The sequence below is a fragment of the Cryptosporidium ryanae genome, assembly GCF_009792415.1.
Source record: "Cryptosporidium ryanae isolate 45019 chromosome Unknown contig_6, whole genome shotgun sequence".
In the NCBI taxonomy this organism is placed as follows: Eukaryota; Apicomplexa; class Conoidasida; order Eucoccidiorida; family Cryptosporidiidae; genus Cryptosporidium; species Cryptosporidium ryanae.
Genome location: NW_027125539.1, coordinates 177,465 through 194,862, shown reverse-complemented (window position 1 = coordinate 194,862; position 17,398 = coordinate 177,465). Strand labels below are relative to the sequence as shown.

Genomic DNA, 17,398 nt, shown 5'->3' with positions numbered 1-17,398 from the left:
CTCTGCAGGTCGCCCTCCGCGCCACTACTAGCTCAGACCTAACCTCCTATTTGCTACCTTAACCCTGAGTTTCCTAATCCTATTTCTTTTGTTCCTGAGTCTCAGAGACTGCTTCCTCCTGAGCGCGAACTCCGGATTCCTTATTTTCTCAAGTCTCAACCTTGACTTCCTTTCAAGTCTGTTTTGCATTACCTGTCTTCTCGACTCAGACAAGTGACCCATAAACGCACTCGAGCGATTCATCTGCGTGAACACACAGTCCCACCTCTCCACGGCCTTTTGGGCAAATATACAGGCCTGCTTAACCACGCTAAGGGAGTCCAAGCTTGCCACTGCACCCACCCACTCGAAGCTGTTTATGTTGGTGCTCAGGGCATTGCTCGAATTCCCGCACAAATCGTCCCTGCTCAGCATCGTTGAGCACTGGTAAAGCGCCCTCACCGAGTGGCCTATCGTCCTGGATAAACTGTCCTCCACCGAGATCTTCTCACCGCCACACACGTCCATTAGGCCTGGAAGCATCTCTACGATGTCGTTCAGCGTCTTAATGCCCAACAAGAGCCGCGCTCTGTAGGCCGCGGGCTTTGTTGTGTAGTATCTGCAACAACAAGACACGCGGTCCAAAAACCACAAGTAAACGTCCGGTCTGACGAGTTGGAACTGCACCTCCCTTTCGCCCTCGAGCGCGCCGGACTCGGCATCCAGTTCCGGGTATTGCCTCGTCTCCGCTCCGCAGTCTCCGCTGCCCTCCTCAGTCATGCGGTCGAGCAGGTAGGCATCTATCATCTCATCGGTGTTATCGTCTGCGTCCACCAACGCGCTCTTCTGCTCCCTTAACCGTCTCTTTGCGGTCCTGCTCAAGTCCTTCTCCGCCTCGCCTTCGCTCTCCTCCTCGTACACAAGCCAGTCCTCCTCTTTGACCTGATTCTCCTCCAGTATTTTGATCCTCTTCCCGGCGCCGCGGGCACCCGCCGCCTCTGAACTGCCTCTCTTTCCCCCTCCGTAAAAGGAGCACTCCGGGGGCGACCTCCCCTCGAGGCCCCGTCTTGTAACGGAACCCGAGTCCAGGTGCGAGAGTCTCTTGGGCGCCTCCCACCTCCTGTCGATGCGGGAGGACAGGAGCAGCAGGTGCTGGATGCAAGCGGCCACCGTCGGAGCCAGCCAGGGTGACTCCTCCAGCAGAGGGGCAAACTGAAGTCTGACCACCTTCTCAAAAACACTTGTGAATGCGTCCTCGCTCAAAGCGTAGTCCACAATGAAACCCAAACCCGAGCCCGCGCGTGTGTGAGTGGGGTGGGCGGCGCCGCTTTGCCCGCAAACCGCAGCTAAAGACTGGCTGAGAACCCGTGTGACCAACTTGAGAGAAGCCGACTTGTTCCACAAATGAGCGCTATGGATGCCGAAGCCGCGTCTGAAGCCGGAATCCGGCCCGGTCTCGCCGGTGTTCAACACAAGAACTCCCCAAACTCTCTTCCACAGATCGGTTCTCTCTTTTCCCAAAACGCCTTCGCCGCCCAGCCACACACTGTTGAGCACCTGGAACAGATCGCGGTCTGAAACCGCCAGATTGAGCAGGTTAAAGGTTTCGTACTCGAGTCTTTGCAAGGAAAGAGTCTTTTCGTCGTCGTTGTAAGGCAGAAGCAACAGGTCGAGGACGCCACTCAGCTCCGAAAAGAATACGCCCCCGATGTCGCCAATCTCCCTCTCCAAACGGATAACGTCCTTTTTACGCATATAATACTCAAACACGTACCTTAGGAGCACTATTAATCCACACTTAACGTCCAAAAAGTGGGCGTTGTCGGCATCAACCTTATTCAGCGTTTTGAAAATCGTATTTATGAGTCCAACTCTCTCCTTGTTCTCGTTCTCGTACATATCCAAAACGTCCCCCACTATTTCCCTGATCGCACTTATGGGTCCCATCTCGGTCTCCACCGAAAGCGCGAGCGTCACTCCACACATGAACATTATGTTGTAAGATTCCTTCAGCAACTTTACGGGAAATCGTGATACCAGGGTGTGTATCGCGGCCAGGAGCGTCCTCCTTCCCTCACTCGTTGGATATTCCGCAAGGTTCTCGAGCAGTATTGATATCCTCTGTCTTTGAGATCTCTCGCTCATCGGATAGTACAACAAAAACTCCACGTATAAATTGCATCCAATGCTCGCTATTCTGGGCTCCGAGGAACTGTACTGAACCACTATGGGCAGAATGTAGTCCACTAGCGAGTACAGTGACCCGAGGGACTCGCTAGACAGCTTTATCTGGTCCTTGCCGTAAAGTATTATCTGTCTTAACAACTGGAGCGACGTTATTCTGAGTCTATTGTCGTTTATCGTTATGTGCAGTTGCTTCAGTATGCTTGTATAATACGGAGTCATCTTTTTAAGGGATTCATCATAAAACAAGCCGTTAAACCACTCCTGTGACTTGGGACGTATCAAAAGCGCGACGAACAACTTTATTGAGGAGCATATGAGTTCTGTTATGTTACCGTTGTTCGCGTTTCCGCTGCTGCTTATCCCCGATTTCCGCATTATGTCCAGAGATATCTTGCATATCAACGGCCCGAAGTCGTCCATCCTCAGAAACTCGTATTGCTTTGAACTCTCCATTGAGTTCAGAAGCAACACTCTGACCAAACACCTGCACGATATGGAGGCCAATTCACTAGAATTGTCTGAAAACATCAGAATCAGCAGTTGAAGCATGTTGCGCTTCACCAGTCTACTCTGCTCACCAGCGTCCCCGTCGTCTCCAAATACCGAATCAAAGTTGCCGTTATTCACGAGCTTCAGAATGTTATTTAACAAGTAGAGCGATGAGTTGCAAAGCACAACGGACCTCACCTTTCTCTCGAATCCCCTCTGGTGCTTTATGACCTGGTGAGTTCCTCTTCCTACAGGTGCTCCCGGCTGAATTGAGTAGTATCTGTCCCTTTTATTGACCGTTCTTCCGCCCTCCTCAGTGCTGCTTCTCCCAAATTCCACCTGTGCGTTCTGCCGTTGCAGCAGATTCAGCGGATCTTGAAACAAAGACGTCACCTGCTCGCTCATCGAGTGCATTATCAATCCCCTGAGGTCCCCGTTTCTAATGATGCTCCTGTCTAAGACGACATTCCTCGCCAAACCCAACAAAGAGAACTCTAGCTTTCTTTTGTCGCTTACGTGCGCGTTGTTGAGGAAGCCAATGCAAAACTGCAAATACAGACTCCTTAACCAATGCAGATACTTTTGACTGTAGGAGTCGGACATCACGCTCGACTCTTCTCTCTCGCCCTGTGCACCGCTTAACAAGTCATTCAAAAAACCGTAAAGTCTATTCACTCCCTCGAGAGTCACATTTTTTGACAGTATTCTCATAATGTGAGGACACCTTATATACTTGCCTTCGTCAACCGTGCCAGTCATAGGCGTGTCCATCGTCTCCAGGGAAACCGTTCTTCTGTCCGGATCCGCAATCCTGTTCAACTCGTCTACTATCATCTTGCTTACTGTCTCAATACACCCGTCCAGCAGATCTGCTTCACGTTTGTTGTCCACTGTTTCAACCAGGCTTTTCACTGAAAATATCTCGTTCAGAATTGAGTGAACTGTGAATATTAACACCGGCAGTTGGTACCCCTTAGTTAGTATGCTTGACATCTGTTTAAATATCCAGACCAGATACTTTATTCCAAGTGTTTTGCACGCGGATTTCAGTGAGGACCTTGAGCTCCTTCTCACGTCCCTGTCCTTTGATTTTAGTGCCAGTATCAACTGCGTTATTAGTCTAGGCAACTCGGAATGAAACTCCCTCGAGGGCAAACACCTCAAAACCCTTATTATTATCAGCACCACCTCGGATCTTATTAATCCGTGACCGTTCCTGTCACCCTCGTTCACGCCCGATTCTCTCGTCTTGTAGCTCCTGTCCACCATCACCGATTTCAAGAGCGGCAGCAGTCTTCGCTTCACATTCGCCTGCATCTCACTTAGTCTCTCCTCCAGTCCTGAACCTCGGTCATCGTCACGTGCGTCCAAGAATTCGTCTGAGATCAGGTCACCCCCTCCTCCGAGAACCTCAGCAACCACCATGCTGTTTACTTGAAAGTCAAACGAGTTAAGCAACGAGCATATCGCCTTTATTATATAAGACTTCCTTTGCGGATAAAGTCTCAAAAGCCTTATTAAGTGCGCCGTCAAGTCAATACACTCCCTCCAGTCCAGGTAAAGCGAGAAGGACTCTATCGATCTTAGCGAATTGTCCCCCAGACCCAAATGGTAGGTCTCCCTGCTCGAGTCGCTCTGAATTAAAGAGTGTATGCAGAAATTTATGCCTATAGTCTTGATCGTGTAGGGACTCAAGGGGTAACCCAGCTGGTATTTGTCCAGAAAACGACGATCTTCACCTTTTCCGAGCGAAGAATCCTCGTCTGCAACAACCCCGTCCTTCGCTTCTTCGTCGGACTTAGAACGGCGACGAACACCACTGTTGTGGTGGTTCAGCGAAAACTTTGAGAATCTTCCCAGAAAATTCAATGCTCTCGCTCTTTTGTGCTTCTGGATGTGAGCCATCTCCTCAAATAAATTCACCTTTTCACCGTCCTCAACGGTGAAATACTCCCTTATGGGACTCAAACCCAGGTGAAACGTCCTCACCAAATACTCCTTTGGAACACCAAACCTCCTCGAAAAGTAGTCGACATGAGGAGCAAATCCCAGTATAATGGTGTCGGTCACGCTCAATATTGCTCTCTTTCTAGATAGACTATAACAAGAGCGTTTCAACACCTCCTCCTCAAAAGGAACGAACAAGTTCAATATCAGCTTGTACACTGATAGTACCTTGAGCTCAGCATCATCCTCGCATTCTCTCCTTGCACCGATACTAATGCACTTGATCTCATTGCACCAACAAGTCACTATTCTGTTGATTAGCTTTGTCGACACGTTCTGCACCGAAAAGTCCTCACTGCCGCTGTTAGACAAGTAATAAAGCAGCTGGTTCAAAAGCGGATACAGCACGCTGTATGTGTTCCTTCCACTTACGTTCAACAACTCAATCTCTTCTTGTTCAGCCAGACTAACGGTTTTAAACAAGACACTGCCCAACTTACTCAACACATCCAACTGCAAATCAACGTCAATTCTGGTTTCCAAGCTCCTTTTCCTACCGTTTCCGAGTGGGACGTTCAGACTGTAAATGTAGATCGGAACGAGCAAGTCTATACTCGCCTTAATCCCATACTCGCGATCAACTAGCGAAACAAACCCCTTCAGATCGAACTGGGGACTCGGAAGGTCGCTGTTTCCCGAAATAAGCAGCTCCGAACGCAGATATATTTCAGATATCATCTCCCTCAACTTAAGGTTATCTGTCTTCAACAACAACGAACTCATTATATCCGAAACCAGACAGTAGAAGTCAAATGCGTACTTGCTTGTACTCACAAGACCGCTTTTGTCCCCAAAGGCAGCGTACTCCTTGTCAACAAGCACGTGTATTCTCTCAACCAGACCCTTTTCGTAACCGTCTTCTCTCGACGCTGACTCCTTTTTCTCGAAATGGACAAAACCAAGTTTCGAACTCCTGATTAAATTCACAACCAGGTCGAAAACGCCTATATTGTTGTTCACTGTATTCTCGCTCTTTAAATTCAATTTACTCATGCACGACAACACCAAAAGCAATACTATTTTTGAAATGTTAATGCAATACTCGTCCGCACTGTGGCCGGTGTTGTCATCCAAATACCCAAAACCAGGCTTGTTTTTGATTTCCAGTAATGCAAAGACCTTAAGAAGCATTAATTCGTTCAAAGTCACTATTTCCGCCCTCTTGTTCATGCTGAGCGAGCCTCTTCTGTATATAATTTTTTGCAACGAATCTACAATTTTAGAAATGCTGCTGCCAATTACAGACAGTCCGAATTTGGACACTCTTAGCAGTAGTCCACCGGTTTCTCCGAAACTTTCTGTGATTCCAGGCTCAGAGTCGCCGAGAATTAAATCTATGTTGCTGCTACTTCGAAACACCTCGGGACTTTTCCTGATCCTTTCTTTTAAAACAGACAAACTATCACTGCCTCCAAAAATAATGTTCAAGTACATTTCAACCACTTTTGAGATCATTACCTCAGAATTTTTGCAGTCGTAACCATAACTCCTAGGTGAAGTCCTTTTCATATTTTCCAGAACCAACTTTTCCGAAATAAGGCCAGTCAGATCTCCTATGACCGTCGGAAACAACTCTTTGTACAGACTAAAAAGGGACTCCTTCTTTGAAATGCTCGAAAGCAAGTTAATTGTCGACGATATGTACGAACCTGCTTGCTCTCTTCCCAGCTTTATGCTCTGGTCAAATTTTTGGACTATGCAAGGCGAAACGGGTCTTAGCAGATAAATCCACCCCGTTGAAAACTCTGGGTAGTTCAAAAGTATCTTTGTCATAAGCGAAAACAAAGTTTTGAGTATCAGCTTGCTCCTTTTTTTAACTGATAAGACCTCCCTCCTACTCAACGCCAGCTTGTCGTGCCTCGACAAGAGAACGTTCCTTTCCACTTCAATCTCATCCGCCACTTCGCCCTCCTCTTCCGCTCTTGTGTCCTCCTCCAGTTCCTCCTCACAAACCTGCGCACCATCCTCCTTAACCTCACAATCGCACACACACTTCATTGTAACAACGTCCAGCTGCAAAACATTCACCAAGATTACAAAAATGATGTGGGAGCTCTCCTTTAGTGAGTGTGGCATCGCGTCCAAGAGGTTTTCAACGTAATTCAGAAACATCAGAATCCGCTTGTATTCACTATTTAACATGTTCAGCGGCTTTAGCCACATTTCAAGCTGAAAATCAGAGGCTTTAGCTCCTTTAATCGGCAAAGTAAGCTGCAAGTCTTTGTTTTTGTATGCAAAACCAAACTTGTTCGGGTTCTCAGTGTTGTTTAGTGCCTCCTTCCAAAGCCAGTGCCTTTCCAAGTCACCGGCAACCTCACTCTTGATTAAGTTGTCAAGCAAGAAGCTTTTGAGGTAGCCTTCAACCTGGACCGCGTCTTGGGATCCCAATCCCCTCTGATCTGAGTTACAAACGCCAACAGTGACCGCTTCCTCGCCTTCTGCGTCCAATATACCGACTCTAACTACAGGCTCAATAATAACAGAAAGCAGCATGCTGATCTCCTCCCTCGGGAGCTCTGAAAAGTAAGACACTATAACCTTTCTTTTGTTGTTGCTTGTCAAGGCTTTGTTTCCCTTCTTGGAAGGCCTAGCGACATTGTTCGAGTTACTTGAACCCCGTTTGTCCTTTCCCAATTTAGACAGCAGTATCCTTACCACCACAGGTATTACCTTCACTCTGTCCTCCCTTCTAATAATGTCGTCCCTATCAGCGGAAAGTGGATACATCAAAAGACAGTTTCTAAAGCTTCTTGCTCCAACCTCGTCCTTTTTTTCCTCACTAGAACCCGAAACCAGGATCTCAAACATAGATTTGTACCTTGACAAAGAGTCACCATCTTCGCTGTGGTCACATATTATTCTCACCAAACACAATTGCATATCAACATGGTTTATTTTAAGTAAATTTGGAACACACTCTAAACAAAATTTGCTGAACAAATACCCAAACACCTTGTTATTTTCGCATTTCATGCGTAAATCCAATATTGATTCCAATACCACAAGCAAATGGTTGACTCTCTGTATTTGGTCTTTGTTGGTACAAGGCAAGTCAAGTTCCAAAAATGAAAAGGGACTTTCGACCTTTATAGCGTCACACTTTGCGTTTTCTAATAAAAGTTTATCCTTTTTCAGTTTGTGAAAGCCCTCCCTTGTTCCCTCTATATCATAAGACGTTTGAATCGTCCAGTATAATATTAGATTGTGGTAAAAAAGACAGTTATACTTCGAATCACTGTTAAATAAGAACTCTTTGTCCAGAGAAACAAGTACTTGTGAAAGTAACCTGCAGCACCATTCCACAACTGTAAGTTCATCCGTGAACGAGGATTCCGTCACTTCGTAACTCTTAAAACGTGCATACTCCCTCATTTTGCTTGAATTCACGTAAATCATACGACATGTGTTTGAACAAATCGCGTCAATCAGGGAAAATGACTCTGACTGCTTCTCGTTGACGCTGGCACCATCAATTACCATCTTCACTAGTTTAACCAACATGTCAGTACATGGTTTCCATACCAAGCTCAGCTTCACATATAATTGGGACAATATGCTACTCGTCAAGTACTTCAAGACAAAATCGTATTCAAGGGATGTCTCTTGATTCTGAGATGTAATGAAAAAAACCAAATCGCATATTTGTTGCATTATTCTTACTTTACTCCTTTCATTCTCAATGTTAATGTCGCTATCTTCCAGTTCTTTAATGAGATTCAGGCCACAAACCAGATCCCTCATAATTCCCTTTCCCACAGTATCTACATCACCAATACAACTAATGAATAAATTTACAGACAGCCTTCTAACTTGTTGAAGCGGACTTGCTATCCAATACAAAAACAGTAACCTCAATTCGCCTTCCATTACTCTGTCCTTAAATGCCATTGAATTGTCCACTCCGGAAAGTCTTATGAGTATCTCTAATATAGACACAAGTTCCGCATTATAGTAAATGGGGATTCTTGGCAAGTGTGAAATAGATACTCTGTTTCTCTCAAATAAACGCAAATTGGTCCATCCACTTATGTTTTTCAACATAAACTCCAAATTTACAGCCTCACTCATTCCAAGTATCTCAAACAAAAGACAAAAATATTTAAATGTTCTCATGGAACTCAAACTTTCGTACACGTGAGTTATGGAAAAACCATTTTTGCTTTCTTCTCCTGTTAATTTAACGCCAAAAATTACATTGTAAATTCGTAATATGTTACTTTTAAGATCCAAAACTGTATTGCTGTAACCATGGTTACTTGAATCACAGGACTTAAGCTCCTGACGCAAGACCACTGAAAGCAACTCGAAAACGGTGTTAATCTCTTCATAGATAATCTCGCAAGAGTTTAATGACGAAATGAAGTTATTACAAAGCCTTAGTATGCTATATTTTGTCTCCAAATCCGCAAAATAACTGTTTCTAAAACCGATTTCTTCTGTTTTTCTCGTAAACAAGAGCATGTTCTCTATTACTTTTATGTAAAGCTCCTTATTTAAGGACTTGTCATTCAACAACAGCCTCTGGTACTTTACTGCGACTCGTATAAAATTTTCTAATCCCTCATTATGTCCACTTTCAAATACCGGAATTATCTCTGAAATCACGTTCATTATTTTTATCAACATTGTATAACCACTACTTGTGGAAAATATATCTAGCATAACAACCAGCCATTTCCATTTTGTTTTTCTGTTGTTCCTCAAAAAAGATCCAAAGTAACTCGAAATTAAGTTCCCAAAGTACAAGAATTGATCCCCATAAAATTCATCATAGTCCAGAAAAACTAATGAGTCAACGAAATTAAACGATCTTAAAAAAAAACTCTCTTTTGTCACATTAGTTGTTACATTCACGAGACCCAGGATGTATTGAGATAGTAAACGAGACTCAATATCTTCAGAGTTGATTATTTCATGTATTGGAATCAACAACATGATAGTGGTTATTTGGGCGTATTTGAGATGAAATAGTTTTCTTTTGTGGATGTTTGGAGACTCTCTATTCATATTTAAATCCAATGTCTTAGTGTTTATATCCACTGCTTCCGAAGAAACACATATCCATTTTGATATAATATTCAATGCTGAAACCACAGAGGAGACACTATTTTCTAATTCTATTTTGTTTATTTCATCGACATCAGTCATTTTTCTCTTGAGATTAGAACATAATTCATAGTATATCTCAATAAGGTATGACAGGATCTTCTCAAAACTGCTTGAGTTATAGTTCTCTACAACTTCAAGTCTTAGGTTGGCAAATATGTCCCCAATTAACCCATTAAGTCCTGGGAACGATTTCCTGAAAACTGAATCACAAATGCTAGTGAAGTTATCATTGCATATAGAGTTAGATTTGCTTATTGAATTTAGATAGTTGGATATTACTCCTTGGTTGGACAAAGTTTCACTAAATAATTTGTTTTCCGGCTTGAGTAACAAATATTCTATTTTATTTTCAATACAAAGTCCAAAACTAATGTGTCTAAGGAGATATCTGCATAAGACATCTCCCTGATTTGAAATACAACCATTAAATGAGAACAATATGCTCGAAAATGTGTCACAAAGCCACTTCAAAAGAGAATTTGAATCGTTTTCACTCCCCCTATTGGTTTGACTCGCAGACAGCAAAAGCTCGCTTTCCTCCTTAACGAAAATTAGTATATAATCTAGCGACTTTATTAAATCCTTGTTCTTACACTTTTTAATTGCATATGCTATTGACTCTGCAGAAAAATGTCTTATAGTCGAATTTTTGTGGTATATCCACTTTTTATAAGCATTCAAATAAAATGACAAGTCTTTTAGTATGTAATTCGATAAGTAGAAGAATATTGTTCCCGTGCATGAAAAAACTGATTGTATTATTTTCGCGTTATAAAAGCCAACTCCTCCCTGACCCGTGACTGATGAATCGGTAAATTGATTCTCAAGTCTGCCAGATAAAGATTCAAATATTAACGGAAGAAATGGTATCAATTCTAAGCGTGTATCCTTTGCCAAAGAACCCAACAAAAATGAAATAGCCTCAGCCGTCTCAGGGTGTTCACAATAATTTAATTTTAATGTTAATTCTTGAACTATAAGTCCCAAGTTATCTATTATGTGAACGAGTGAATATCTATATGGTCTCAGCGTTTTTACCAGTTCCAAAAATTCTGAATATCTAACTTCGCTTTCCCAATATTTGAGGCTGTCTCCAAATGCAGTAATAGAAAGTTTGGTTTTAATTAATTCATCCTCATTGTAATGCGTATCATGTTTCTGTTCATTTTTTTCATCTTGCTTGTAATATTCACTTGTATCATATGAAAGCGATTCTATTATGCTTTGTGAGTACCATTTATTTTCCTCAACGATTTCCTTTTCTGCATTTTGTCCCCATATCTCATCTTCACCGATTTTTATCTCAATACCCGATAATTTTTCCACATAGTTCTCAAATCTAAATTTATTATTTTTGGCTCCTTTTCTCCTTTTGGCCTTTTCTTCAAGTTGAACCTCCTGCTTGTAAGTGCTCTCCATAGTTATAATATCAATTCTCTTCCCTTAAATGTTTCTCACAAATACTGTAAAAAATATACAAAACTCGTTCTCTTATAACTCAGTGGATTAGCCGTTTAATTTTTAAATTTCTCCAAGATAAAGTCACATGAAAGTTACAGTCCAAAACAAAAATTCCTGCAGCTTCCTTGCCACAACTCTTCTCCTTTATTCTTCCGTTCAATACCAAAGGGCAGTTGTTTTCTTAAATTCCTACTCCCATTGTATCTCCTAGTGTCAAAAAAAAACTAGGCGCCACACTTTGGCGGTATTGCCTAATAATCGAGATTATTAAAAGTTATGTTGATGTGCCCTAGTGTGAAAAAAATATATATACATACATCCCGTAGGAATGCCAAAAAAAAGGAAGAAAATAAACTTCTTAAAGATTTTTATGGTTGATGGTAGCCTGAATAAACTTGAGAAGTCAGAGGACTTTGATGTCAATGAAAGGTTAGAAGATGAGGTTGACGAAGAGGCAGAGAAACAAAAATCGGGAGCTAATTTAGAAAATGAGGTTGTTAACGGTGATGGAATTGAAGAGGACAACTTTTTCGATATTTTGTCATCAAAAAGCGATTCCTTCTCTTCTGAAAGCGGATTAGAGGAGTGTATAAATGTAGGTAAGTTCTGGTTGAATGTAAAGGGAATATGCGAGTATAATTACACTGCTGTAGAGGTGAGAGTTAAGGGAAGATGCAGTGAGTGAAAAAGATATACGTGGTTTTCCTTGTACTAAATATTTGAATACTTTATCTAACTCTGTATTTTAATTGTCTAATAGATGCTAAAGAAATCATCAAGAAAAGGAATTCAGATCTTTTTATATTGAATACTATTTCTTCAAGTAAAAGCAAAACAGGAAATGTACTGGGTAAGGCTGCGTGGGAAGCTTTGAACAAATCTGGAACGAGATGGGTAATTAAAAGTTTTGTTAAATTTGGAAGATCATCTTTTATTTCCAAATCAATGTTAAACGGTTTGGGTACATATTTATTTGATTCGATTTGGTGGTTTGAAACCGATTTACCACTGGTGGCATTGACGATAGATGATGTACCAGGACTCGATCCAGAAACAAATAAAGAAATATTAGATTTATTAAATTATTATAATATTAAGTGTACTTTTTTCGTTACTGAAAGAAATGCAAGGTATATCAAAGATGCTGACCTATTTTTAAAAAGATGTGTTGACGAAGGTCACGAGTTAGGTAATCATTTGGCAAAGGATGTTCCTGCTCACAAACTTTCTATATCGACTTTTACTAAACATCTTTTGGAATGTGAACATTTGATAACTAAATACAGCCCAGAACACATATTTACAAATACTAGAATATTTCCTCCAATGTTTTCGTCACATTTTCGTAAGAATAACAACAATAACACCGATTTAATGACAAAGGAAACAAGTTTGTCAACGACGGTAACTGCGGCCTCTTCATCATCACCATTTCCCTCTTTTTGTTTGGAGAACGAATCAGTAGGAATAAATTGGAGGGTTAAATCGCTTGAAAATGAAAAGCAAGAAAAAAATGAAAGGGACGAAAATAATAAGCTATTTGGTCATAAGGACTTTAATGATATCGATTTCCGGAGAAATGATAATCACGAGGATAATTTAGACGAAAGAAAATATCAACAAAATGAGAATAGTTATTTCGGTAAAATAATCAGGGAATGTACAAACACCATAGAAACTTTTATAAATAGAGAGAGAAGTGGTGATAATATTAATAACGCTATTAAACTCAAGGAGGAGAAAGAAGTATCTGACATTAAGTTCAAGTGGTTCAGGCCTCCATTTGGAAGATTAACTAAACAACAATATGATTTGGTTGTATCTAGAGGATATACCGTTGTTATGTGCGATGTTTATCCTAACGATGTTTCATTTCAGGGATTTCCTCAGTTTCTGGCACAGTTTTGCACAAGCAACGCTGCTCCTGGTTCTATAGTTTGTCTCCACATACCTTCTAGTAAATTTAGATCTGCCAATATTGAAGTGCTGCGTTTGATGCTTCCAGAAATATCACGAAAATATAAGTGTGTTACACTTTCAGAACTAGCCAAACAGATCCACAGAAGTCAGTATTCAAGAGATGAAGAAACCAATAATGCAAACTTGGAGATTTTTCCAAATTTTAATGGCAGAAGTAATAGTGGCGATAATAGTTACGCTACAATTAAAAGTAATGAAGGCAGTCCGGAAGCTACTTAAACCATAATAAATGAGTGAAACACAAATGTACAACTTGTGATTCCATCCAATTTAGTGGTAATTTGGGAAAACACCAATTTTATGCATTTAGATGTCCACACAACCAGACTGCTACTACTTTACTGGGCGGGTGTGGGTACATGTATGTATGTCTGCACAAGTACATTTGGCAGTACACTTTTTTTTTTGTAAAAACAGAGTTAGATTTTAAATCAATGAAAAATAAAGAAAACTAGTGAAATTTTAAGTCAAAAGTATATTGGACAAATCATGAGGATAATTATAATTTCTTTCTGTTGTAGTTTTGAAGTACATGTACACTAATCTCTTCGCCAAATTTGAATAGACTGTTTCTCGCCTGAACGTGCGTGGAAGTGGTGGAAAATAAGATAATTATTTGAACTTTTAGCAATATTAAATATAATAAAAATACAAACATAATCATATATAATGATGTAAATCGCATGTTGGGATGGATGGGTGGAGAGAAGATGTACTGGTGTTGAATCTCTTGCCTTTCTCGCCTGGTGCAATATGTTTTAATTCATTTTGAATTTGAAAGGAAGTTATTGGAGCCAACGAGACATTTTTGGTGGTGAATGGTACCGCAGGTAACTTTATTGGGAGAATAGTCTATTTGTATCGTTGTATGGTAAATGCCATATTTAGTTTGGCACAAAGCAGTAGCATATCTTAGTGTAGCTCTCGCACTTTCTTCAGATGCAACAACGATGTGACAAGAAAGAGCAGGAACTCCAACAGATAAAGACCAGACATGAAGATCGTGGACTTCCAATACGGAATAAAGTTTTAAAAAGTCTTCCTGAATTGCAACGCAGTCAATTCCTATGGGAGTTCCCTCCATTAAAACATTCGTTGAGTCTTTTAATATTCTAAAAGTTGTTCCCAATACAAAAAATGAAAATAGGATCGTACATAAAGGATCGGCAATTACAAATTTGGGGTTGTACCAAATAAATATTCCTGCAATCATAACACCAATGTTTTGCAACACGTCACCCAGTACATGAATATAAGCAGACCAAAGGGCCAAGCTATTTTGAGGATTACAAATGTTGGTTTTTTCTCTATTTGAATGATTCATTTTTTTTTCAAGTACGGCATTACCATTTATATTGTCTTTTGCCGTGTTTTCATTGCAAATACCGTCATTATCATCTTCTGAATATTTAATAATTTTTCTTTCAAGTAAAGGCGAGTGGGGGAGGTCAGTTACCTCCTGAATTTCAGAGTTATTTCCTTCTTTTCGAAGGTCTGGTGACGAGTAAAAATTAATGTATTTGTTGTACTTGTCGCCAACTTCGTTTTCGTGATTATGGTGGTTATGGGAGTGTCCGTGCCCACAATTTGCAGTGCCTATTGGTTCAATGCCATGAGTGTGAACGGAAAGAACTAAGCCAATAAAAAGATTGGACAAAGTGCCAAATAGAGCAGTAATGAACATTGAAAACCCATCTACATCAACAGGTACTACCATTCTTTGTATTGCTTCGTAAACTAGAATGAGTGTCATTATCCATATCAACAAAATGCTTAGCAGTGCTCCCAGTATCTCCGCCCTATTATATCCAAAAGACATCGTTTTTGTTGCTTTCTTTTTTGAGAGATATATTCCGAATAACGATATGAAGTAGCTGCAGAGATCAGAAATTAGGTGCGAAGCATCGGATAAAAGTGCAAGTGAATGGGAGATCAATCCAACTGTTAATTCAACAGCCGTAAAAATTAAACAGAATATGATTGCACATATAAGTCTTTTCTCTACGCTCATTGAACTGAAAAAGCCATTATTTCTCTTTTCCGATTCTAATTTTTTATTTTCAGGTTCATTTGCATTATTTTCTAAACCGTTTTTATGTTTATATTCATCCTCAAATAAGCATCTTTCCTCCAATAATGGTTTGTCTAAATCATGTTCGCCCATTATAACATAACTACCTGACCTGTATGGATATAGAAACTAATCCTTTAACAAGAAACAGTGAGAAGTAGAGGTGAATAAGTGCATTTAGGGCCACGAAAAAACTTTATGGTTTTGCTTTATTTATTTAGTCTCCTCTTTTGTGTCTTCTTATATTTAATGTATACGTCACACTCAAAATTTTCTATATACCTTCACTTTTTCCGCACCAGCTGTTTTTCCTTCAATTGATCTATTTCAATATAACTCCGCTTCTGTATACTTGTTTATTCCTATTTCTTTGTCCTCACCTGATTATTTAAAGCCTATTTTCAGAAAAAAAACTAAAAAATTCCTAATGTTTATTTTTTCTCAATTTCATAATTCGTCTCTTTAACTACCTAATCAAAGTTTAAACAAACATCTGGCGCTGAAAAGCAGTCGTACTCCTATCCATTAATCGTTGCCTGGAGAAAGAGAAAAGTAGTTAAGAGTCTCGTTCAATATTAAAGACAAACGGGAAGCAAACTATTCAGAGTCACTCTAAAACAGTTGTTTTCAGGAGACATCAAGCGAAGGAAACTCTATACAGCTATGTTTAAACAAAAAGAAGTCAGTTGTTTTGATACTTTGAGAGAATAACAGTGCCCGCCTTTATTTTCTATTCATTATTCCAGGTTGCGTTGGAAAAACCATATATATTTACCCAAGCATTATATATCGGAATGTGTAATGATAAAAGACAGACATTCACGAAGGTACAAACAGAGAGTAAATGGCCTTTTTGTTAGTGGTTGTTCATTGCAGATTTTTCCAAATGTTTAGTTTGGTTGTGTGGGTAATTGGAATGAGAATTTTAATATTAGCTTATTGCTTGTGTTTACCCGTTTTCGAGATGATGTAACATCACCACTTTTTTAAACACTGGGTCTCGCTGCTTAAAATGAAGTATGGAATTACAAAATGCAAAGTTGCCGCCAATGTGCCATTTTTAACCCCACGAATAACGCACACTTAAATTGGGATATTGGTTAAATAGATTTGGTGAAGGGGAAAATAAAGTAAAAGAATAATATAGTAAAAATAAACAAAAGTTCAGTTTAAGTTGAGCGGAGTAGTATCGATAATAAGGATTTTGTATTTTGATAAGTGAACATGGGAAGAAAGCCATTTATTGGAGGAAACTTTAAGTCGAATGGAACAGTCGACTTTTTGACGTCACTGATAAACTCATTTAATGAGTTGAAAACATGTAGTTCAGATGTTTACGTATTCCCGTCGTTTATACATATTCCTCTGGTTCAAAGTTTGTTAATGAGCGGTGGGGGAGTAATGAAGGTGGGCTCACAGAACGTTTCAAGTACTGGAAATGGAGCTTATACAGGCGAAGTGAATTGCGAGATGCTTAGGGACATGAAGGTAGATTGTACGTTGGTAGGTCACTCTGAGAGAAGACAGTACTACAATGAAACAGACCAGGTTGTGAACAAAAAGGTCATAAGATCTTTGGAAAGTCAAATAAAGGTAGTTTTGTGTATAGGCGAATCGCTTCAGGAGAGGGAATCTGGGTTGACGAATGAAGTTATCAAAAGACAGCTAACTGAGGATTTGAAGAATGTATGTGATTTGTCTAATGTTGTTATTGCTTATGAGCCTATTTGGGCCATTGGGACGGGAGTTGTCGCAACGCCCGAACAAGCTCAAGAGGCTCACAGTTTCATTAGGGATTGCATTTCAAACATGTACAATAAAAACACGGCAGAGGATGTCAGGATTATATATGGAGGATCGGTTACTCCAGATAACTGCAAAATCATGATCTCGTGCAAAGATATTGACGGCTTCCTTGTTGGGGGTGCTTCTTTGAAACCAAGCTTTATCGAGATTGTTAATTCTACTATTATCTAATTTTATCTGTCTCGAATTTAGCACCATTACTTTTCCGTCAAGTTAGCGTGTAAATGATCTTGTTTTGTTTTTGTTATCTGATCAGGGTAATGCGAGGGGAGTAGGTAGCCGAGAGAAGAAAGAGGAACAGGAGAGAAT

General features: G+C 40.3%; 4 protein-coding genes across 4 annotated transcripts; 2 read left to right on the top strand and 2 right to left on the bottom strand.

Moving 5' to 3' along the window:
- Positions 1–27: 27 nt before the first annotated feature.
- FG386_002989 (uncharacterized protein) lies at positions 28–11,190 on the bottom strand (the record flags this gene model as incomplete). Its single annotated transcript, XM_067342674.1, has 1 exon — positions 28–11,190. The coding sequence occupies one exon, from the start codon at positions 11,188–11,190 to the stop codon at positions 28–30; it is 11,163 nt and encodes a 3,720-aa protein (XP_067197493.1).
- A 370-nt stretch (positions 11,191–11,560) lies between these two features.
- On the top strand, positions 11,561–13,431 carry FG386_002988 (uncharacterized protein; the record flags this gene model as incomplete). Its single annotated transcript, XM_067342673.1, has 2 exons — positions 11,561–11,909; positions 11,993–13,431. 2 exons carry the CDS (start codon positions 11,561–11,563, stop codon positions 13,429–13,431), a joined length of 1,788 nt encoding a protein of 595 aa, XP_067197492.1.
- Positions 13,432–13,975: 544 nt separating this feature from the next.
- Positions 13,976–15,376, bottom strand: FG386_002987 (cation diffusion facilitator like membrane protein transporter; the record flags this gene model as incomplete). Its single annotated transcript, XM_067342672.1, has 1 exon — positions 13,976–15,376. One exon carries the CDS (start codon positions 15,374–15,376, stop codon positions 13,976–13,978), a length of 1,401 nt encoding a protein of 466 aa, XP_067197491.1.
- A 1,131-nt stretch (positions 15,377–16,507) lies between these two features.
- On the top strand, positions 16,508–17,260 carry FG386_002986 (triose-phosphate isomerase; the record flags this gene model as incomplete). Its single annotated transcript, XM_067342671.1, has 1 exon — positions 16,508–17,260. One exon carries the CDS (start codon positions 16,508–16,510, stop codon positions 17,258–17,260), a length of 753 nt encoding a protein of 250 aa, XP_067197490.1.
- Positions 17,261–17,398: the final 138 nt, after the last annotated feature.